The 23,068-nt window shown below is 58.4% G+C and overlaps 1 protein-coding gene and 1 long non-coding RNA gene across 4 annotated transcripts; one reads left to right on the top strand and one right to left on the bottom strand.

Annotated features, from left to right (window-relative positions):
* Window positions 1-1,091: 1,091 nt before the first annotated feature.
* LOC118005265 lies at window positions 1,092-8,168 on the bottom strand. Its single transcript, XR_004677794.1, has 3 exons — window positions 7,961-8,168; window positions 7,309-7,598; window positions 1,092-1,107 (listed from the first exon to the last, which is right to left on the bottom strand). It is a non-coding gene; the product is annotated as an uncharacterized LOC118005265 (long non-coding RNA).
* A 674-nt stretch (window positions 8,169-8,842) lies between these two features.
* Window positions 8,843-18,159, top strand: GATA2 (GATA binding protein 2). Of its 3 annotated transcripts, none has more exons than XM_034996957.1 (7): window positions 8,843-9,027; window positions 9,476-9,680; window positions 10,438-10,714; window positions 11,136-11,777; window positions 13,546-13,691; window positions 15,545-15,670; window positions 16,181-18,159. In XM_034996957.1, the coding sequence occupies exons 3-7, from the start codon at window positions 10,486-10,488 to the stop codon at window positions 16,478-16,480; spliced, it is 1,443 nt and encodes a 480-aa protein (XP_034852848.1). In that variant the 5' UTR covers window positions 8,843-9,027; window positions 9,476-9,680; window positions 10,438-10,485; the 3' UTR covers window positions 16,481-18,159. The 3 variants fall into 3 exon arrangements, with proteins under 3 accessions (XP_034852848.1, XP_034852846.1, XP_034852847.1); XM_034996956.1 differs by having other exon boundaries at window positions 8,844-9,027; window positions 9,476-9,684; XM_034996955.1 differs by lacking the exon at window positions 9,476-9,680.
* The last annotated feature ends 4,909 nt before the right edge of the window (window positions 18,160-23,068 follow it).

The raw sequence follows: 23,068 nt of genomic DNA, 5'->3' as shown, positions 1-23,068 counted from the left end.
GCGGGTTGGGACCCCTGGGTGTTCCCAAACTCCTCGGAAGACCCCTCTCCCTTACACACCCGCACACCCCGTTTTCTGTCAACTAGCACATCCCATTCCTTCTACTGTGGCGTCTATCACACCCGCACACACCTTTCCCTCCCCGCTGGCTGGCTCTTCCCCAAGCTGGAGAGGGGTCCCAGCTCCCCAGCTCTTGCGTCCGGAGCCTGCACTTGCAGGCGCAGGCACAGGCCCCAACGACTGCCCCTCCCTCTTGGCCTCCGCAGCACACCCGGGCACTCCCAGGCAGCTAGATACACAACAACACAACCACCCTCACGCAGATCCGTGCACCCTGAAGGCGCACACCGGGGTGAACACCGACACCTTGCACACTCACTCACTCCTGGCAGTCACAGGTATGCATGGATGCACATGCTTACGGGCCTGTATGAACCCAGAACACTGAGTAGGGTGGGACGCCTGCAGGCACACAACACTCAGGAGAGTAACACACCCATGTCCGAATATACACGTACACACGCGCCCTAGTGGCAGATGACACCACCTCCTGTGTGCACACTTAAACAGCCTCGTCGAGGGCAGATACATTGAGGCACTCACAATACACTCATTCACCACACTGTACACATGGATTTGCACACCTACCCTTTCACACACGTGTCTACCCATCCTGAGTAACATGCATACCTACACACTCACGTGCAACATCTCTTCCTCTGTGCACCCTCAAACAGCCTCTGCTGGGCCATCTCCAGGCACTCACGGCACACACGCCCACCACGCATGTGCGTGTGGGCTTGCACATCTGCACTTTCTTGTAGCACTCTTCTTTGACATAACCGCATGCACACCAATACCCTTTCTTGTTCAGTGCCTATCCACTCGCACACGCGAATGTCCATCCAAACATGCCGGGCACACCCGGGGGCGCACACGCGGGTGCCCCCGGCAGGCAGGCAGGCAGGCGGCGCGGGCACGGGGCGCCCGGCGTGCCCCCCGCGGACGGCTATCTGCCTGCCCATCAGCGCGCGGATCTGCGGTGGTAAATGATGCATTCGATGGCGGGCGCATTTGTTGTGCGCGCTCTGAAAGGGCTCCGATAATCTGGAAGGCAGAGATAAGGAACACCATTTATTCCGCGGCACTTTGGAAACAATTCCCAGCCCTGTACAACCCCATTCTCGGGCAGCCTCCGGGAGCCGGGCAGATAACGATTGGCTATTCATTATCTTCGCCGGGAACAAAGATTAGCCGGCCGAGATGAAAAATTACCCCGGACAGCGGCGCAGCCCCGCGCGGACCCCCCTGCCCGCCGCCGCCGCCCGCGCCTCGGTGCCCCGCCCGGCCCGCGGGCTCTGCGCTCACACCCTCCGGCCCGCAGCCTGGCGAGCGGCCTCCCGCGCTCGTGTCGGGCGCGGTGCTCGGCATTGCCGCGGTCCCTCCATCCATCTGTCCATCCTGCCCAGCCTGTCTGCCGCGTCCCCACTCTTCCCTCAGTCTATTTGGGGCCCTTCCTGCTCTCCCTCTTCTCCCGCTGCTCTCAGAGCCCGTCCGGGTTCCCTTCTGTCTTCCATCTCTCTTTTTGATTTGTTTTGCTCTCTCTCTCCTCTCTGTATCTCTCCCTTGTCTCTTTGTCCGTGTCTGTCTCTGGTTAACACTTTCGCTGCTTTTGTTCCCTTCTCTCTGACTCTTTTGCCACTTTCTGGTTGTTTGTTTTTGTCTGTTCCTGCATGTCCCCAAACTACCCCTCCATCCCCTACTGGTGTCTCTGTTCCTCTATGGCAGTTGCTTTTTAAAATCTGTTCTTGGGTCTCCCTGTTTCATCCCTGTTCCCTGTCTCTCTGGGTCTTGTCATCCCTGGGCCTCCATGTCTCTCAATCTACCCCCACCCAAGGGTCCCCCCCACCCTGCATCAGTGGGCCTCACTCCCCCTACCCTCTTAAGGCTGTGTTCCTGACTGCAGACCAGAGGCTGGGAGGCTCTGGCCAGCCCAGCCCAGCCCAGCCCAGCAGAGAGATGGCAGGTGGGGTGGGGGTGTAAGACCTCGAACCCCCCTCTGAAGAAACAAGACCGAACTAAAAAAGGCCCAGTAGACATTCAGGCCCTGCTGGGTTCATGGGGATTTGCCCTTGTGCCCCAGCACTGGCTCCCCCATGCCCCTCCCCAGTGAGGCTGGGGGCCTTGGGAGCGGGTGGTCCCAGCAAGGCCACCTCATTAGAGCGGTTATTCAGCATGGCGCTGGCTTCGGCAGATAAGCCTTATCAGCTCATCACCCCCTCCCACAGACAGACAGAAAGTACCCTCGCAAATGGCACCCCGGAGCTCCACTGGCCGCCTGCCCTGCCAGTTAGGGATGATGGGTGATCTGGGAAGACACACATATTGTGTGTCACCCAGAGACACACACTTCCCCAGACAACAGACACAGGGTAATACTGGGTAGAGAAACACACATAGTTCAAAGATAATTCATACACACAGATACCCACACCCTAGGTAAACAGACATAAACACCCAGCCCAACACATATCAGTTCATACCTACAGCTATACCCAGATATGCAGACACACTTGGCTACACTCTACACTGTCCACAATCAGCTCAAAGATACAATGATACACACCCAATACCCAGTGCTGGTAAAGACAGACACACACACACCATGCACACACACCCCAATTCATAGACACAGGATACCCAGACACACACTGCTACCGACCCACATAGGGACACACACCAATTTATAAATAAACACTTGGAAATACTCATTTCCCATCAAATGATTCATGGACACAATGATCACACAGATACACAGCCACAGGGACACACATCCCAGTTCCACAGAGACACTCTCCCACATGCACTCCGGGAGTCATGCTCCGAAACAGCCACACATAATATACAAACTCTCAGGAACCCACAAAACACAGACTCTCAATATACAAACTCTCAGGGACCCACAAGAAGAAATGGGCATACTAATATACTCAGTTTTGCAGACTTTCCATGCGCTCACAAATGCACACAGACACACAGGGGCGCTCAGGATAGATATTCTCCTGCGTGCACACAGCAAATACATATGCAACACAGTCACTATCAGCTTCAAAGAAAGACCCACAGATAGAAGATGCCCAGAGAGATGGGGGGCTGGACACTCTGGGACACACACTAGTTTTCCCAGTCCTTCCAAAGCAAAGCACTTTCTCTTTGGGCCCAAGCTCCCCCAGGCCACTTTGACTCCCCCAGGGCAGCTGGTATGGGACCAGCCCTCCACCCCTGCACTGTGGAGTTGAATTTTGAGGTAGGAACTTTGGAAGTTCAAGGACTATATTCCCCTAGCTCACAAACCCGAAAGCATTCTTGCCCAGAAGACTCCCACACCCAACTCCTCTGCCTAGCCTTCCAAAGACAAACCCTCTACTCCCTAGCCCCCTCCTGTGAGAGGGTTCCTTGGGGATGGTCAAGGAGAAGCCTCACACCCCACTCCTGAAATGCTCTGGTCTGCTCTGGAGTTGGGGAATTCGGATGGGGGTATAGATGGGGAAGGGAGAGGCCATATGTCTACATCTAGCCGAGTCAGCCTGGAAGTGAGGGGTGTGTGTGTGTGCTCGAGCGTGCATGCTGCGCGTGCCAGATTCTCAAGCTACATTTGGGTGTGTGCACGTATGCATGCCAATGTGACCCACATCTCCCGGCTGAGGATGTCCACGCAGCCCCAACTGTGTGCACTAACGCGTGTGCACAGATGTGTGTCTGCGTGAGCACTGTTGGAAGAAGGTTGGAGGAGGAGCAGGCGGCTGTGTATGTGTGTGGGCGCTTGTGGCCACGGTTCGTGAGGGTCCCCGGGGAGAGTCTCCAAAAAGAGAGGTCCCGGACTTTCTGAACATAAACCCTTGAGCGCAGGGGTGCTCATTTGTGCGCCCCTGCAAGGGCGGGAGTAGTCTGGAGTATGGGCGAGTAGGGTGTTGCGCCTTGAGTGCCCACCGGCCCTCGGCCTGCCGTCCCGCGGCTGGACCAGGGAAACGGGGCGCAGAGCTCTGGGCACCCCCCTGCCCCCCTGCGGCGCTCCCGCCCCCTCAAAGTGCTGTCGAAATAAAAAGCAGCGGCCACTGCGGCCGGGGGAGGGGAGGGAGAGGCAGCGGGAGCGAGAGGGAGGTAACAAGGCCAGCGCCGCCCGGGCTCGCTGCTCAAGCCTCTATCTCCTGGCTGCCTTCGCCCCCACCCCAGCCGGCCCCCGTCGGCCACCGGGCGAACAAAAGCGGCCCGCCGCTCACCATGCGGCCACTCGGCGCGCCGCCCCGGCCCTGCTGGTGAACGCCGCCAGCCCGCGCCGGGTCCTGTGGGCCCACCTAGCCACGCACCGCGCTGTGCGCCCCGCTCCGCTCCGGCCCCGTCCACCCGGGGGCGCAGCCCGCCGCACCTCGCTCGGTAAGTCCCCCCACCTCCGCCTGGCCAGGGCCCTTCCAGCCCCCAGGTTTGGGCCCCCTAAACGCGGTCCGCCTAGCCCAGTGGCCCCTGACATGTGGCCTTCGGGGTTCGCCCTGGTCCTACCAGCGGCTCGAACCCCAGGTCATAGGGGCCTAATCCTGAGGGAGTATTTGCGGAGTTGAGGACAGCAGGCCCGCGTCCGGCCTCCCGCTTTCCCATTTCTCGGATGCAGCCATACATAGGCCGCGAGCCCCGGTTATTCCCAGTGCTTCGCAAAGCGCCCCACCTCCCGGCCCCCGAGCTGGGGTCTTTGTCTCGGCCGCCCCCACCTCCGGGCCACGGCGGCGGAGGCGCCCAAGCCCGGCAGCCGAGGCGCCCAAGCCCGGCAGCCGAGCCGCGGCTGCACCTGCCGACTGGTCCCGTGCGCCGGCTTTGCGCGGCTTAACCCGGCTCGCTCCTGCGTGCGCCCCCGGGCGCCGCGCCCCGCGGCCCTTTATCCTGTGTGGCTGGGGTGCGGGTGGGGGAGAGCGCCGGGTCTGGAAGTCTCCCCCCAGCCCCAAGCCGGAGTCGGAATCTGTTTAGTGGGATTTCAATAAGAATGGGGCCGCCGCGGGCTCCGGGATCTGCCTCCGGGAGGCGTAGACGGCGTTCTCGGTCTGCCTGGACGCCGGGCATTTAGAATCCTTCGGCGGCAGCCAGGCTTGAACTCCAGGTTGCCCCAACCGCGAGGGGAAAGATCCGGCGTTCAGGGCCCCCGGGAGTGGCGGCCGCTCCTTTCCCGGAAAACACGGAAGGAAATTCGTTGTTTTGGAAAAAGCTACGTCTCCCGGGGATCGGGAACATCTGGCGGTGAGCTCCGGGTCTACACGGGCACCTAGCGATGGGATTCGTTTATGAGTAGGCAGAATTCGAGAAGCAGGTAGGGCCAGGGCGGCTGCCCAGGCGTCTGGAGAGCGTTTCCCAGCCGGGTTGACAAATTGCAAACAAATTGCGTCTAACGAAACGGATTTACCAGTTGTCATGCTGCCGGGCCGCCGGGCCGCCCGGCCGCCAGGCGCTCTGAGTAAACCGTGGCTGTTGGTGAAGCACGGAAAAACGCTGCTTGATTGCTGCAGGTCTCAGCAGGGCCCATGGGGGAGGCTGTGCGGGTTGGAGGTGGAACCTGATAAGGAGATACGGGATCTCCCAGGCGCCTCGACCCAGGGCGCCAAGACTTCTCGATCGTGGGCCCCGGGTTTTACGATTCGAAAAGGCCCAAAAGACGTAAGGGGTGGGAGAATCTTCATGGAGGCCACAGGAGAGGGAGCCTTCACATTTGGGGGACTGGAAGTGAACCCCAACGAGCAGAAGGGGTTGTTGGAGCCTGGACCCTCCATTGCAGAACCCCTCTGGAGGGATGGCTGCTGGCCTGAGCAGATCTGAGGCCTTGCCCTTTGGGGACTTCTGAACCCCTCTGGCTAAAGCGGCCCCCACTTCCTCCTCAGTACCCCTCAAGGCACATTGCCAGCGTAGGGCTGGGAGGTCGCTGGATTGACAATTAAATATCCCTATGGAAGGCAGCCCCTAAGCAAACTGGTTTCTTTGAATCTCCCCTCCACTGCAGGCCAATTCGATGCCCATAGGAAAAGGTGGGAAGAATTAGGTTACAAAGAGAGGGCAAACTTATGGTTCCAGAGGGGCTACCTTGGATGACGGAAGTTTAAACAAAGGGCGTGGAGGGGAGGGCCATGTAGAACGAGGAAGACTGGGCAGCTGAGAGCCACGGCCCAGGCCGGTGAGGCCCCGTAGAACCGGGCCTCCGGATCCCTGCGCTGCCAGCTCCCCGGAGAAAGCATCCTGAGCCGCACCGATGACCCATGCTTTCTCGGGGAATCTCAGGTCGCTTGGAAAAGGCAGTTAGAAAATTCAGTTTCTCTGCTGCCCTTCCTCAGTGCTTCCTGAAGTCTTGTTCTTATGTAAGGAAAGTGACAGCTTCTCGGTGCGATCAAAAGGCAGCACCCGCATAAGCAACAACCCTTGGAAACGAACAAAAACATGAAGAAGGGAACGCGTCCCTCTGAAGGTGTTCCGGAGACCCGTAATCCCGAGGCTGTAAACTGAAATAAATCTGCTCTTCTCAGGCTCAAGGATGCCCCCGCAATCCCAGCCGATTTGGGGGGCCACCCTGATCCTCCCCCCACGTTTGTCTGGGTACAGGTGATAGGATGGTCTCCGTTGCCTACTGGGCAAGATGCCCGGGTAGTGTCCCTTGGTTTGTCTGGCATACACGTACACTCATGATTGGAGTGGGGGTTGTTTTACCGACCAGCTGGGCCTTCTCCTGCCTGGCGCCCCTCTTTTCTCTCCCAGGCGGGTTCGTTCCTCCGGGAGAACGCAGCAGTCCCGCGTCCAACGCAGGAGCTCAAATCATAGTGGAGGCCTCCGACAAGCCGGCTGCCTGCCTGCCTTTTGGAGGAAGGCAACCCCGGGGGGGCCTCAAGAGACCTGGGGGAGCTCCCTCCTCCCCTTTTCTCTAGACCCCGATTGCGGGAAGGGAGACTGGTGCGGATCTCCCGAGGCCCCTGCTCAAGCATTGCTTAACTGCCCTGCTAAGCTCCTCTGCGCTGCGATTTTCTGAGCCGCCGAGCGGGGTAATTAAATCCCCGCCCGCGCTCGGTTCTGCGCCAGGCCAGCGGGCAGCTCGGGGCTGCTGTTCAGGCAGGGGGCCCGGCCAGGATGGTCACCTCCACTCCTGCGGTGGCCCAGACGCTGCCCCGGAGAGGCTTCAGGTTGCCCCGGAGGAGCTTTTAGCCGAGTTCGGAATGATGAAACTGCAGGCCCACCCAGGATGGGGGTCATTTGAACCACGCCTTTGGGGGAAATAAAGCGAATTACCTGTTTTCCCGAGGGCCGGAGCGGCCACGTCCCTGCGAGACAAGACGCAGATCGCAGCCCCATGGAAAGCTTCCGCTCGGCTCCGGCGTTCAAGGCCCCGCGACCGGCGAGCGGCTGGCTGCCTCCTGCGCTGGGTCCCGGGGTTCAGGCTGACGGGGCAGCCTTGCCCGACACCGGGGATTGTCCCCGGGGCCGCGGTGTCTTTGATAAGCTCTCGCTGGGCTCCAGGGACGCCAAACACGTTCGAGGCTCTGACGATCGCATTTTACGCGATGATGAAGAATCGTAAGCTAAAGGCAGGGAGGAGAGAGAGACGAACAGAGAGGCAGCGAGTCCGGCCCAGACCGCGCGCGTTGCGGGGAACGCGAACCGGAAGGCACTGAGGCCAATCACCTGCCCGGCCCGGCCGTGGAGGCCCGGCGCCCGCGGCCTCGCGCTCCCACTCCCCGGCCCCGGCGCGCTTTATCCGGCTGGCGCCGGCCTCCTCTCATGCGGAGCGGAGTTCCGAGAAGCCCGGGCGGGCCTGGCGCGCCCCGGAGTGGAGGGGAGCGGGAGGCGCAGCGGGCCGCCGGGGCAGGAGGGTCCCTAAGCTCCCGGGACGCGCTGGTTCCCAGCCAGATGGGGCTCCGCGCCTCCGGCCCCGCGTCTTTACCTGCGCCAGGGCCTCGGACAGATGAACGGACAGCCGGACGCAGAGGCAGGAGGAGGCCCCTGGCCCGTGCCGGCACCCCCGGAGCTGCCCAGAGCTGGCCTGGGAGAGGGTGACTGGGGCGCGCCCGCGGAGCTGGGCCTGGCCGGGAGCCCCCCGAACCGAGGGGACCGAGGGCTTTCCTCCCTCCTCGGATTATTAAAAAGTTCATTTCCTGGCGAATCGGGTGACGTCAGGGGCCCGGCGTCGCGGTGGCGGGGCCGCCCGGCCGGAGAAGCCGCCTCCAGTTACCCAATTACCGACTGTCAATCCCGCCGCCCCTCCCCCCACCCTCCCGGGGGTGGCCCGGACCCCCACCCTCTCCCCGGTCCCTGACCCACCTGGGATCCCTCTGGGCTCCTACTCCGAGAGCCGTAGACTCAGCTAAGGGAGAGGGGCTGGAGGACGACGATTACTCCCCCTTACCCTCGCACCTGTCTCAATCCCCCCAAAGTTCTTTGTTTCTGACACCCCCCCACACACACACACCTCCTCCCTTGTCGGCCATAGGCTCCTTTCGAGCCTCGGTCTCCTCAGTCTGTATAATGGGAGAGAGCAAGGAGATTTGTGCACGGGGCCCACTCCCCCCACAGAGCTGGATCTCTGCACTGGAGGTGTGTGGAGAGCGGTTCAGGTGACTTAGGGGACGGAGTTCTCAGTCTACCGCCTCCCTCTCCCCAGGGGCCGCCTTAGGGACCCCCGAGAGGGAAAAATGCCTCCTCCTGCCCAGAGGCGTCTCCTTCGAGCCGGCGCCGGCGCCAGTCCGGGTCTCCATGGCCTCGCCCCAGGCAGTTCGGCCCGCTGGTCTGCGAAGGCCACGCCCGGGAAGGGGACGCCCCCTCCCCCTCTCTGGAGCCGCCAGCCAGGCCACCTCCACCCGGTCAAGCACAGTCCTAAGCGGCCTGTTGTCCGAGGCCCAGGTGCCCGCTCGAGCCGCGTAGTTCCTGCCCCTCACTGCTCCTGCTGTCCCGCAGCTGTCCTTCCAACCCCCTGCCCAGCCAGAGCCCGAGTCGGGGGAGGGAATGGTCTGGGTAGGTAGCCGGGACTTCAGCTGGCCACGTTCAGTGGTAAAGGAGGTGGGATCCGAGAGTGGAAGGGCTGGGGTCCCGGAGAGAGGACACCCAGACACCCAGAGGTTGCACGACCCGTGCTCCCGGGGAGGGGTCCCCAGTTGGAGGTTAGTTACTGGGAGGAGGGCCCTGAGGTTAGGGGGATCCAGGAGTGTCCGCAAGAGGGGGCGCAGCAGTTGGCCAGTGGGGTGAGGGTCCTGGCGGGGGGCGTTGGCAGCAGGGCCGCCGGGAGGGCGCTGGGAGGGGGCCCGCCGGCGCAGGGGGGCAGGCCCGCGGGGTCAGTCGCGGAGTCCGGCGGACCGGAGTTGCGGGCTCAGCCAATGGGGGGCGGAGGCTGGGCGGCGCGCGGCGCTGATTGGCTGGCGCGGGCTTCTTAGGCGTGCACGGCCCCCGCTTCATGTCTGTGCAGGAGTCGCGAGCTGGCGCCAGGGCGGCCGGAGGATGCCGAGGGGCCGGAGCCGGGCGGGCCTGAGGCCGAGGCGCGCGCTGTCCCCTGCTCCTACCCCGTGAGCCCAGCCGCCCGAAGCGCGATTCCTGAGCCCGCCACTCCCGGGGCTCCCTACGGTGCTGATCCCCCGATCCCGAGGCCGCGCCCCCCCTCCCCGCGGCGCTGGGTGTGTAAGTTTGGGGTGCGAGAACTGGCCGGGGGCCTGGGGCGCTTCAAGCTCTGAGAGGTCTCTTCCGGGGCTCAAGGCCGGGGCCAGGCTGCGGGTGACTGCTTTGGTGTGCCGTGGTGAGAGGTCCTGATTGTGCCGCCTGGGAGTGCGCGCAGGGGGCTGGCTCCCAGCCGCTGGGGCTGCGTGTGCGTGTTGCGGGGGGGGGGGGGGGGGGGGGGGGGGGCAGGGGGGGGGGGGGGTGGGGGGGCGGGGGGGGGGGGGGGGGGGGGGGGGGGGGGGGGGGGGGGGGGGGGGGCGGAGGTCGTCAAGTCGGTATGTGTATCTGGCGCCAAGTGTAGGTATGTGCGTGTCGCTGGGATCATGTGCCCCGGTGGGTGCCCAGGAGCCTGTCTCCAACTTTTAGTCTGTGTTTATGTGTTTTGTGTACCGGGAAGGAGGGGGGTCGGTGTGATTGTCCGACTTAAAGTGAGACTCTGTATGTGTTTGTTGGGGTAACTGCTGTCGGGGCTTGTCCCGTGTGTGACCCGGCGTGCACGAATGTGTGGCTCTGGGACCGGGGGTCACCATGTGAGTGTGTGCGGCCGAACCCTCTCCTCCGCCTTCCTTTCGTTTTGAGCTTTGAGTTTTCCTCCCACCCGGGACTGATCCTCGGCTGAGCGCGGCTGAGGCGCAGCGGCGTGCGGGACTCCGCGTGGCGGGACTTTGGGGGTGTCAGGCCGTGGCGGCGCCCCTCACACCCCCTTCCGTCGCTCAGGGACGCCGCCACCGCCTCGGCCCAGATCCCGAGCCTCCACTGCGGGCCATGGAGGTGGCGCCGGAGCAGCCGCGCTGGATGGCGCACCCCGCCGTGCTGAATGCGCAGCACCCCGACTCGCACCATCCGGGCCTGGCGCACAACTACATGGAGCCCGCACAGCTGCTGCCTCCCGACGAGGTGGACGTCTTCTTCAACCACCTAGACTCACAAGGCAACCCGTATTACGCCAACCCAGCCCACGCGCGGGCGCGCGTCTCCTACAGCCCCGCGCACGGTGAGCCCCCGGCCAGTGGGTGACTGGGAGTCCAGGCGCCAGGGGCGGGAGGGGAGGAAGGCCCGGCTGCCTGCTTCCCGGATGTGAGATCCGCAGGAATCGAAGCAGCTGAAAAATTGGGGCGGGAAAGGTGGGGGCAGCAGCCTCTTGGGGAGGGTTTGGGCACCCTAGGGTTTCTGCCCATTTCCAGCTGGCCTGTGGGGGTTCCCTCCAGGCCCTGGTCCAGTGGGGTTCCTTCTGTGCCACTTGTCCGTCAGCTCGGGACTGACATTCTTGATTATTGCCGGTTGGGGTGTTATGTTTCTGGTTTTCTTTGGGAAGAAGGTTACTGCTGGTTGTTCTGTGAGTTGTGGTCCTGTGTATCGGAGCCCTAGCGCCGCTCAGCCTCTGCCCACTCTGACCCCTCTCCCTCCTCTTGCAGCCCGCCTGACCGGAGGCCAGATGTGCCGTCCACACTTGTTGCACAGCCCGGGGTTGCCCTGGCTCGACGGGGGTAAAGCTGCCCTCTCCGCTGCTGCAGCACATCACCACAATCCCTGGACCGTGAGCCCCTTCTCCAAGACACCGCTGCACCCCTCAGCTGCTGGAGGCCCCGGAGGCCCCCTCTCCGTGTACCCAGGGGCAGGGGGTGGGAGTGGGGGAGGCAGCGGGAGCTCTGTGACTTCCCTCACTCCCACTGCAGCCCACTCTGGCTCCCACCTCTTCGGATTCCCACCCACTCCGCCCAAGGAAGTGTCTCCCGACCCGAGCACTGCCGGGGCTGCCTCTCCAGCCTCCTCTTCCGCAGGGGGTAGTGCAGCCCGGGGGGAGGACAAGGATGGCGTCAAGTACCAGGTGTCACTGACCGATAGCATGAAGATGGAAAGCGGCAGTCCCTTGCGCCCAGGCCTGGCTGCCATGGGCACCCAGCCTGCCACACACCACCCCATCCCCACCTACCCATCCTATGTGCCGGCCGCTGCCCACGACTACAGCAGCGGACTCTTCCACCCTGGAGGCTTCCTGGGTGGCCCTGCGTCCAGCTTCACCCCTAAGCAGCGCAGCAAGGCACGTTCCTGCTCAGGTAAAGGCAGGTGCCAAGGACCTAGTGGAAGTGGGGATGGTTTGTGCTTTTGCGTGTGTGTTTTGGGGGAGGAGGGCTGTGATATGGGAGATGGGGCAATGTCAGTCTTCCAGATCTGGGATGGGTGATGTCCCCCTCCAATAGCCTCCAACAGATGTTTGAGACTCCAGAATGGGGGAGAGGGAGCCCTAAAACTTTTGTCCTTTTCTTAACTGTTCCCAGTAGCCCCCAAAGTTCATTTCCCTTCCCCCCTCCTCGCCCTCCCTTCCAAGGTTGGCCACTGCCAGACCAACACAGGACGGGAATTCCCCCTTCCCTTCCCTTAATCTGAAGTGAAAATTTGAGCAGCCTTAATGTGGGAGAGAATGCAATACACAAGTGACAACCATGAGGCTGTGTGTACGTGTGTTTGTGAGTGTGTGTGCATGCTGTGGGTGTACTGTAGGTGCTCCAGGCCCTCAAGGAGTCTGGTTCTCCAACGCAATCAGTCCAGTCTTGGGATTTCGATGTTTCCCAATCTCCTTGGGAGATTTCCCCCAAAGCAACATTCCCAGGACTTGTTCCTGCTCCCTGCCCCCTAGCGTCCTTCATTCTCCCTGAAGGCTGGAGTGAGGGGGATGAAGGATAGGTGCCTCTGCCCCTTTGCCGGAGGAGATGGCTGGAGCCAAGCTGGTTTGTCCAAGAATCTGGCCATAGAGCAGAAACCAGGGCTAGGGCAGGACTTTGGCTGTCAGTGCCTCCTTCCCAGTCCCTGTAAGTGGAGGAAGAGGAAGACTTTTTAAACTTTTACTCCTGAGTCCGGGAAACTTTTCATGCCCGTATAATATAAAGACAATTTAGTTGAAACTAAATGGGGAAACATTGTCCTGGACTTCGTGATGCCAGGGCATCCGGCTACCCTGCCTGATTGCTGCTGCCACCTCGGGCACCCCCCTCAGCCCCACCTCGGGGGCCCCTGTGCTGCTCAGGCCTGCTACCTTGCCTTTAATTAGCCCCTTCTCCCAAGTTTGTTTTACACATTCTATTTGAATTCCAGATGGTCTTTTAGCAACAACAACAACAACAACAACAGAAAACAAAAACAGAACCCCCAAAACCCACCATCGACAGAAGACCAAGGTCACTTAGTCTACTTGGCTTAAAAACAAAAGGGCTTATGGTTTATTTTATTTTAAAGAACACCGCCTTCGATCTGAGTCCGGGACTGAATTCTAGGGCCTCCGCGGAAGAGGGGGCAGCTGGGGAGAAAGAAGGAAATTCCCCTGCTTGGAGAACAGGAGGAGGGTAGGAGCTGAGGGCAGAGAATTGGGAGGTGGCAGACGCAGCTGGGGAAAAGGGGGGAGACCGAAGAGGAGAAGCAGAAGTAGAAAGCGAGCCAGAGCCCTCCCAGGCCCAGCCAGGTCGAGCGGGGCCACTCCTGCCACCGCCCTGCCGTCGGCAAAGTTTGCTGTAAATACCCTTTCATTGTCGCGCCGAGAATCCCTGGGGCCCTGGCCCCACTCCTCCCTCCTGCCCCGCTTCCCTTCCTTCAAGAGAGAGTTTTGAAGAGGGAGCTTTGGCCTTAAAGCTACTCTCTGAACTCCTCTTCTGAGGGGGAAACCTCCTCCGGGTCCCTCTTCCTGCCCAGGGCTGGAGCTAAAAGTCACCGCCCGAAGAAGCAGCCCGGGCTGAGGCCGACCGCTGCCTGGTCGGCGCCCGCCCACCCCTGGCTCTCTCCCATGACCTTGTCTGTTAAGCAGGCCCTCTGTCTCTCCCTGTCCCACTTCAGAAGGCCGGGAGTGTGTCAACTGTGGGGCCACGGCCACCCCTCTCTGGCGGCGAGACGGCACCGGGCACTACCTGTGTAACGCCTGTGGGCTCTACCACAAGATGAACGGGCAGAACCGGCCACTCATCAAGCCCAAGCGGAGACTGGTAGGCACGGGGCAGCAGGTGGCTGGGGGCGGGGGGGGGCCGCTAACCTGGGCCGGGCAGGCGACTTATTGAAAAAATAATAGTAACACCACCAAAACCTTTCGAGGCAGCTGCTTTGCCTCTTGAAATCCTTTTATCATTAAAATCACTTGGGGTCGCTCTTCTTTTAGGTCAGATTTTTTCGGGCCAGATTTCCCCCTCTGCAGCCCACCAGGTACCCTCACCGCATGGAGCTCAGGAATCCCCAACATGGAGTGTCCAAGGGCCCAACTCCTGTCCCCTGGCCTCTGTTTAACTCTTTTTAAAAATAGGGCCATGAAGTAATTTTCCTTGTAGCCTAGCACACAATCTCCTCACGCTTATTTAAATAAAACACACACTCACACCAACCACCAAAAAAACCTGCCCTTTATTATTTTTCCATGGAGTCACCTATACTGTGTATTTTCATTTGAGTGATTTAAAAAAAATGCCCTTTCGGATCTCCTGCCGGAGTTTCCTATCCGGACATCTGCAGCCTGAAGATAAGGAAACTTCGCGTATCTGTTTCCGGACCCCGCGAGTTTTAGAGCCTCTCCTCGGCTCAGTCCTGCCTCTCGCTGGGCTGTTTTGAAATTTCTAATACTCTCCGCTCTGCAAATAATGCGTAAAATGCTAAGAATAATAAATATATTTTTTTTCAGGGCGAAGTGATTTACGAGGCTTAAATCGCTTGCCTCTTTGGGGGCCCCCCTTCCCCCCCACCCCCCAGCGAGGGCGGGGTGAGGGCCCGGGTGGGGGTAGGGGTGGAGGATACAGTGTTGGCCCCTGAGTCAGAATTCCAGCTCCAGGCCGCTTACTCACCCTCACCCTCCCCGCCCCCAAGGCTGCAGTCCGGCAGGTCCCTGGACTGAGGGAGCAAGCTCGGGCCCTAGGCCGTCCCAGCCTCTGCTGGTCTCCTTCCCCCACCCCCTGTCTTGCTGCCTGTGGTTCTTTGGGAAATATTTGCGGGAGCGCGGACAGACGTGTTCTGTCACTGTGGGGATGGCGCTGGTGGACCCTAAGGGGGTCGGGGTCTTGTTTGGGGAAGGGAACTGGACCTGCTTTCTCGGTCAAGACTCACTCTTGTTAGGAGCCTTCAGCTTCCTTCTCCAGAAACCAGACCCTCATTTCCAGACTATCTCTGGCCTGCATTCCCTGAGGGGCTGCGGAGCAGTCAGCAGTCTGTGGTTTGGGGTACAGGGTGCCGGACGGACCAGCCTTTTGCTGATGGAAATGTTCTGGCTCTGCCCTGTCCACTGTGGTCGTGACTGTTGATTCCTTGAAATGTGGCTAATGCCATAGAAGGAACTGAAGTTCTAATCTTATTAAATCATAGTTCAGTTGAATTCGAACAGCCCCACATGGCTAGTGGCTATGGGCACTGGACGGCACAGCTCTAGACCTCCCTAAACATTTGACGTCCCTGCCTGGCCTCTGCGGGGCCGTCACACCCAGGATGGTGGATTTTGAAAGGAGTCACGTGGGAGTGCAGCTCCAGACCCAGGGGCTCCAGGGGGACTGAGTCAGCCGCCTCAGGGCCTCAGTTTCCCCGTTTGATGGTTGGGGGCAGTGGCTCATTTGTCCTTTCAGCTCTTGCAACCCCGTGGATTCCGAGATCAGGCTTCTGATTGTTCTTTATTCTAAGTTCTGCACTGGTTTAGGTCTCAAATTCTAAAATTCCACGGCTTCTGAGATGCCTGGATTCCCCTGTGAGCTTTCCCACTCCCGGGCTCAGTTGGCAGGGACAGGGGTGTGGGGGGGTGAGGGTTGGGGAGGGAGGTCGAGGTGGGGCGTGGGAGCCCAGTCTGCTGACGCTGCCCCTCCCCTCCCAGTCGGCCGCCAGGAGAGCCGGCACCTGTTGTGCGAATTGTCAGACGACAACCACCACCTTATGGCGCCGAAACGCCAACGGGGACCCTGTCTGCAACGCCTGTGGCCTCTACTACAAGCTGCACAATGTGAGTCCACCCCTCCCGGCCCGCCCTGCCCCTCCCCGGGGACCGCTGCTCTTTGTGCGGCCAGGCGAGGGGGGCCCCAGCCACAATCTCCAGCATGGCTTGGCTTGGGAGGCGGCTGCCGCCCTGCGGGGAAAGCCCCGAGTGCCAGAAGGGCTTCCCATAAGAGGGGGCAAGCCGGCTGGAAGTGTGTCCCCCGTAGCGGGGGGGCCCTGCAAGTCCGGGGGAAGTGGTGCCTCTTTAAAACAAAAGGTGGGCATGGAGTTTGGTCGCGTTGATGGGGGACGGTGCTGGCACTCAGTGGGCTCAGCGCCCTGCCCTGCGGGTCCCACACAGTGAAAAGCACCTTTCTTGACAGGGTAGCGTGCTGGCGGGAAGACCGCAATGGGCAGGGGGGGTTTGCAAGTGGGGTCCCCAGCCCAGACCTGCCTTTGCCCCGTGCGGAAGCTGGGGGTCGGGGTCTTGTTTGGGGAAGGGAACTGAACCTCCTGAAGGTTTTGTGGTTGCCCCCAGGTGAACAGGCCGCTGACCATGAAGAAGGAAGGGATCCAGACTAGGAATCGGAAGATGTCCACCAAGTCCAAGAAGAACAAGAAAGGTGCAGAGTGCTTTGAGGAGCTGTCCAAGTGTATGCAGGAGAAGGCCTCCCCCTTCAGCGCCGCTGCCCTGGCCGGACACATGGCGCCCGTGGGCCACCTCCCACCCTTCAGCCACTCGGGACACATCTTGCCCACCCCAACGCCCATCCACCCCTCCTCCAGCCTCTCCTTCGGCCACCCCCACCATTCCAGCATGGTGACCGCCATGGGCTAGGGACAGCCCCCCAGAAGCGGACGGACAGATGCCGAGGAGGGTGGCGGGCAGCTCAAGGCTGGGCGCCCCTAGGCAGGGTGGGCCAAGCCCTTAGCAGCCTGCCCTTCCCCGAAGACTGATGCCACTCCTGTCAGCCCGGCCGGAGCCCCAAGCTGCCTCTCCTGTGGGTGCTCCACTTGGCCGTCAGCGGTCACTGTGAAGATTCTCACCCGGGCTGGGAGGCAGCCTTGGCCCGGCTTGCTGCCCAGGTGGGGTTTCCATCACGGACGATTGTTTGGAGAACAGAATGGACAACTTTATAAAGAGAAGAAGAGGGGGGCAGGGGACAAACGAAGAAAACCGTTTTTAGAAGGAGAAAGGAGTAGGCAAAAATAATTTATTGCGCTCTTGTTTCTAGCAAGGACTGGGGAGACGTTCCCAAGTTCTCTTCTGGGTCTTCTTCTGCGCCAAGTGCTGCTTGGCCCATCTGCTTGCTGGGGCCCTGGGGGCAGGTGTGTGGGCGCGGGGGGGTGCGGAGGCCCTGGCCCACACCTTCTCTTCTGGCTTCCTTTCCTGAAACAGCTGAAGCCCAGGTTGGGCTGAGTCAGTGCAGCGGGGCTACCAGCCTGGGGAGGCTGAGCGGTGCGTGCCCTGGCGGCCAGGCCCTGGAGGGCAGAGACAATCATGGGCGGTCCTGCGCAGATTCCCAGGCCAGGGCTGGGTCACAGGAAGGAAACAACATTTTCTTGAGAGGGGAAATGTCTCCCAGATCGCTCCCCTGGCTCTGAGGCCGAAGCTGGTGTGACCCGTGTCCCCTTAATGAGCCTGAGCCACAGCCTGACTCCAGCCAGGTGAACCCCTGTACATACATCCTTTTTCTGCGAAACCCCTCAACCCCCTCCCCTCCCACTCTGAGACAAAAGAAAAAAAAAAATATATATATATATATATAAAAGACTGCATAAGCTTAACTCGCTGAGGAGTTAGTTGTTTTATTTTTAAACTCATTTTGGGTCCAGTCAATTGTACGTTGCCACGGAAGCCCTTGCTATGGAAAGGAATAAAACCTACAAACCAAGGCTGTAGCTTCACAATTATTTTTGGAAAAGTACTTGGATCCCACAGCCCTAGGACGGGGAGCTGGGGGCCTGGGGAGGGGCCTTGGCTGCTCTTGGCTTCCCGGGGCTGGTCTGGCAGGTGGCGGAGGCAGGAGTTAGGGGTGGGTCCGGGGAGAGGCCACGACCCTGCTGGGGTCCCTGGAGACGCCTGAGTTCTGCTCTGTTTTGCTGTGGCTGTCTGGATCCCTCCCAAGGTACAGCTGTACATAACTGTGTCTGAGCTTAGATTCTGTATGCGGAGGTGGTGGGGTGCGGCGGCTGGCAAGGGCCCGGCCCGGGAAGAGGATCGTGCCGATGTAGTCGACCAAGTGCAATAGGGGCCGGCGATCGCTGCGGGGGGTGGGGGGGCGAGGGGGCACCACAGCCAGAAGTAACTTATTTTGTACTAGTATCCGCATAAGAAAAAGAATCCGCAGTATTTTCTGTTTTTATGTTTTATTTGGCTTGTTTTATTTTGGATTAGTGAACTAAGTTATTGTTAATTATGTACAACATTTATATATTGTCTGTAAAAAATTGTATGCTATCCTCCTATTCCTTTAAAGTGAATACTGTTAAGAATAATAAAATACTTTTTGTGAATGCCTCTGGCCGGTCTTGTGGGCTCCTGGGCTGCTGAGTCCTGGGTGTGGCGATGGGCAGTCAGACCTAGCGGGTCCTCTGGGCCCAGTGATTTGGAGAGAAGGGCTCCTGGAATAGGGGATCGGGCCCTGTCTGGGGTCGGAGGTCCTGGCCTCCCTCCCCTGCATTTCTCCCATCTGAATTTCCTCACTGTCACCCCACTGGGGGTCCTGGTGGCTGGGTGGATACTGGGGAAGCACGTGGAGGCCGTGGTTTCTCCAGCCAGTGGTCTACACACTGATCCTTTTCCTGGGGCTCTTGTAGAACCCAACAAGGACCGACCCTACCCCAACCCCCATCCACTTCCTCCCAGATGCTGATCAGCTCTTGTTTCTGAGCTATCTGGTCATCAATATTCCTGTTCATTGACAAATATGGCCACCAATGTTTTTGGTCACCAATGTCATCGATTGCTGCCATCTTCAATCAACGAGGCTGGTCATTGGACATAGCTACCATGACTGTTATTCTTGGTCAGTGACATGTCTGATCACCAGAGCCTGTAACCATAGACATCTGATTACTAACAACTGATCACCAACACTCAATCACCAATATTTTATCAATGCTTCTGATCAGTGAAGTGTTTGGTCACTGACAGCCACAAAATGTGATCACCAGTGTCTTCAGTGACTGTCCTGGTTTACTAGTAATATACCTGGTCATGAGGATCTCCTACCACCGATATTCGTGATCAGCACCTCTATTCATAAATTTTTAATATTCAGTGTGTCTGGTGCCAACATCTCTGATGACCATTGTGTTTCCTCAGTATTTCTATTCACCATATTTGTGATCACTGGAGCCTCTTACCACTCATGTTCCTGATTTCTAATGCGCTGGTCCCCAGTGCACCCAGTCATTAATGTCTTAGTACATCGAGAAGCATGATCACCAATGTCACTGATCAATGTTTTTCTAATCATTGATAGATCTGATCACTCATATTTCTCTCCAGTATCTCCAATCACACTATTTTCATCACCACTGTCTCCTTGACAATGACTTTTGTCACTTGTCTACAGTCACCAACATCTCTGACAATCTAATGACCAATGTCCCTAATCAGGGGATCCTCTTCCCATCAAATTTTCTGTCGATGTGGTCACCAGTGATTCTGGTGACTGACATCCCTGGCTCCCCAGTGCTAATCACCCAGCTTTCTAGTGTCCAGCATAGACATTGTGGAGTCTCATCTTCCAAGTCCCCGATGACCAGTGTCCTTATATCCTGATCACCAGGAGCACTGACTGCCAGCCTCCTAGTCATCAGTATCACCAGCCACCTGTGTCTCTGGTTACTAAATTCTCTAACCATTGCTGCCTTTGGTGCCCAGTAGCTCACCTACCACCGGATCTCTGGGTGTCTCCAGCCATTGAATGTGATCACCTATGTCTCCTCGACACTCAGTCATCAAGGATATGGGCACCAGATGCTTCCTTCACTAACACTCCTGTTGCTCACATCCTCAGTCCCCCATGTCCCTGATCAATGATGAATGATATATCCAATCAATGATCATGCTGATCACCAGGACCTCCTGGTCCTCAGTGTACAGCCACTACCTCTCTGATCATGTGTTTGAATGATGTCAAGTCCCATGATGCCACTGTCTCTAATTATTAGTCATTCTATTCATATGTCCCTGATGGATGACTTCTTTTGGCCCTAATCACCATCTCTGGTACCCTGGGTCCACAACGATTGGGATTTCTAAAGGCCAACCTGCTTGCTCCTTGGCAGCCCTGATGTCCACGTGGTCCAGGGGGCCCCTCCTTTCATTCTTCCCATCCCAGACTGCTGGTGCTGACAGGGTGCTTGCTTGGACCCAGGGAAGCAAGGGTCCTGTGGAGGGCAACATGCCTCCTGTGGGGTCCCAGAGAGCCCAGCCCAAACCCTGGGACTCTGACTCAGGAGCCTTCTGTTCCTGCTGTGCCATGCTGCCACCCTACCTGCATCCTTTTCCTGTAGAATAGAAACCTAGAGCAGGTAGGAACCAACCCGGTGTGTAGCTGGATGGGCACTGGCTTGTTCGTCTCAGTGCACGGTGGTCCTCTCAGCCTTTCCCCAGCTCATGGCATTCTGGCCTCCCCTCCCGTCAGCTGTAGCCATAGTGAGGGCAGGGATGGTCCTGCCCTCCCGTGCCCTGGCTCTTGACTGCAGGATTGTGTGTCTGTATGATCATGTACTCAAGTGTGCATGTCTGCCTGCCTGTTGAACACCTCCTACACACCAGGCACTCTTCTAGGTATGGAGGCTATATCACTGAATGAAACAAACAGGAATTCCTGCCCTTGGGGAGCTTACCTTCTACGCAGTAAACACAATAATGACTCTACCTGGCCTCTGGCAAGCCATCCTATTACCTGGCCCGAAATCCAGAGCCCAGAGCCAGAACCTGGAGTCCAGAGCTTTGAGTGCACAACCGGTCCCCCAGGACTCAGGAACCAGACCCAAAACACAGAGCACAGAGCCTGTACCCCCAAAATCCAGAACTCAGAGCTTGGAGCTCAGAATCTAGAACTTACATGCAACTGGGGTCAAGATCCTGGACTTCAGAATCCAGATCTCAGAACATAGAGCCCAGAACTCAGGGCCCTGAGCATGGACCCTCAAATCCACAGCCTAGAGCTTGGAGCTCAGAACCCAGGACTTGGTGCCAAGGACGTGGAGCCCAGGGCCTAGAATCTAGATCCCAGAGCTGCAGGTGGCTGGACCCGAAGGCCAGAATCCAGAGCCCCCGCCCCCTGTTTCTCTATCACTACCCTGGTCTTGGCTCCTTCGTACTACCAACCAATATTTTTGGAGCAGGCGCTGTTGAAGGTGCCAGAAGCTGCCAGCAAGAAACAAGTAGATGAGCAGATCCCCTCTCCCTGTAATGTCAGGTCGCCCTGTAGATGAGCAGATCCCCTCTCCCTGTAATGTCAGGTCCACGAGGGCGGAGACTGGCTCTGCTGTTCACTCTTGGGTCTCCATCGCCTCTAACGGGCCCCCCGTGGGTGCTTCCCCAATGTCTGTTGGATAGATTCGTTCACTTATCCCACATATGTTTGTTGTCCCTGTTAGTTGTTGGCGTTCTGGGGTGGGGATGAAACACACACATCTTGCCCTGATGGATCAGCTCTCTCTGGCTGCCAGGAAACTCTTGGAGAGAGGGGGTTGTTTCTGACAAAGGCAGTGGCCAGAGCTGGGGAAGGCTGTGGTGGTGGTAGGGTATCGAGTGGGTAACCACCAGGAGCGGGGAGGCATGTGGCTTTGGAGGCCCTAAATTCAAGCCCCAGGCACTCCTGCCCCTGCAGCTTCTGTTCCCTCCTCCATAAAATAATCAGCTCCTAACAATGACTCCTGCTGCCCAGAGGCATTGTGCGGGTAAACAGTTTCGATTTTGTGGCCTTAAAGCTCCCAGGCAGGGCAGGGCAGGGCAGGCAGGCCAAGTGTCGCAAGTGGCCACCTTAGCAGGGAGAAGGTGCCTTTATGATTCCACGGGGGCCTGGCGCCAGGGCGCCTGGGGTGGGTTGGCCTTTGTTCCATCTGTTTGCACCCAGGTGGGGCTGGCCCGCCCCAGGGCCCCTTCCTCCCTTCCTCCTGCAGGGACGCTTCCAAGCCCAGCTTCTTATTCCCATTTTCTGTAGGAAGAAACCAAGCCCCCTTTGTAATTTGTAGAGACCACCTCTGTCCCTCTCCAAAGGTCCCTCCCGCCTCCTGGTGACCACTACTAGAAATAGAGAAGGCAAACAGCCTTTCCAGTCCCCAGGGCCACAGAGTGGACACTGCCCCAGGGGAACAAGATTTGGGAGGAATGTCTGCCATCTACCTGATGGAAGGGAAGGACAAACTCCCCTGAGAGGCAGGGAAGCAGGCAAACACCCAGGGAGCTCCTCCTAAGGTGAGTGGGCCGCCCTATGTGAGTTTATAGCACCAGACAGTAGATCAAAAGTCCACTATGTGTGAGTGTGTGTGTGTGTGGGGGGGGGTGTTAGGCAAAATGATAAAACGATTTCAAACTTTATTTGTAAAAACTAACAAGACCAGCACAAGTCAGAAAATTAGGGAAAATAAACGAGGCGTGTGTGTAACACGTTCCAGTACTAAGATTCTATGATCACAATCTTTCAAACCTGCAGTTCTACTGTAAGAATAAGGAGATCAATGGCTCAGACTCAAGTAAGCCCCAAATAGACCCTATTATTTACAAGATAATGGATGATAAAGGAGGTATCCTGGATCAATGCAAGGGTGGAGGGTTATTCAAGCAAGTGGAGTTGGCACAACCGACTGGTTAGCATCTCACTCGGTAAACACCTGACTCCGGGATCTGAAACCAGCAGCATGTGGCCTTATCCAGCCAGCAGACAAATTTTGATTTGGCTGCATGATGTTTTGCAAAAGTATGGATGAGTTGCAAATGATTTTCAATTAGGGGAGTCACTTAAAAATTGGCAGAAGGTCTGGTCCCAAGGGGCCATTTTTGCTTCTCTCCCCTCAGGAAGCCCCACCTCTATCTCCACCCCGCCCCTCATGCCCACACCTGCCTGGGTCTTGGGGTTGCTGCTGGAGTCCTGACACCATCACACATATCCCAGCACACATTCAAGACTTATTAAAGAGTTAGTCTTTAAACCAACCACTGCAACCCACCTGGATCACTCAGGTTGGTTCTCCCACAGATAACCCCAAACCTCAAAGTTAAGTTCAGCCTTTCTAGGAACCAAAGAGAGAAAAGGAAGTTGTTGATATTGCAAGCTGTAAAAACATCTGCAGCAGGGAGGGAGTGGAAGGATAATTTGGGATCATGCTTTTGAAATGAGCTCTGAGATAATTCCAATTCTACGACTCGAATGTTGAGTATTCATCCAAATACCTTTTGCAG

Source organism: Mirounga leonina, unplaced genomic scaffold (assembly GCF_011800145.1).
Source record: "Mirounga leonina isolate KUSES-001 unplaced genomic scaffold, KU_Mleo_1.0 Mir_94, whole genome shotgun sequence".
Classification (NCBI taxonomy): domain Eukaryota; kingdom Metazoa; phylum Chordata; class Mammalia; order Carnivora; family Phocidae; genus Mirounga; species Mirounga leonina.
Note: the sequence above shows the minus strand (reverse complement) of the source record. Positions and strands in the feature narration are given on the sequence as shown.

What these genes read in the sequence shown, in the direction of transcription:
- GATA2 (XM_034996955.1), top strand. An exon ending in CAAGGCACGTTCCTGCTCAG is followed by an intron (nt 11,778 to 13,545) that starts GTAAAGGCAGGT and finishes GTCCCACTTCAG; the next exon opens with AAGGCCGGGAGTGTGTCAAC. An exon ending in TCAAGCCCAAGCGGAGACTG is followed by an intron (nt 13,692 to 15,544) that starts GTAGGCACGGGG and finishes CTCCCCTCCCAG; the next exon opens with TCGGCCGCCAGGAGAGCCGG.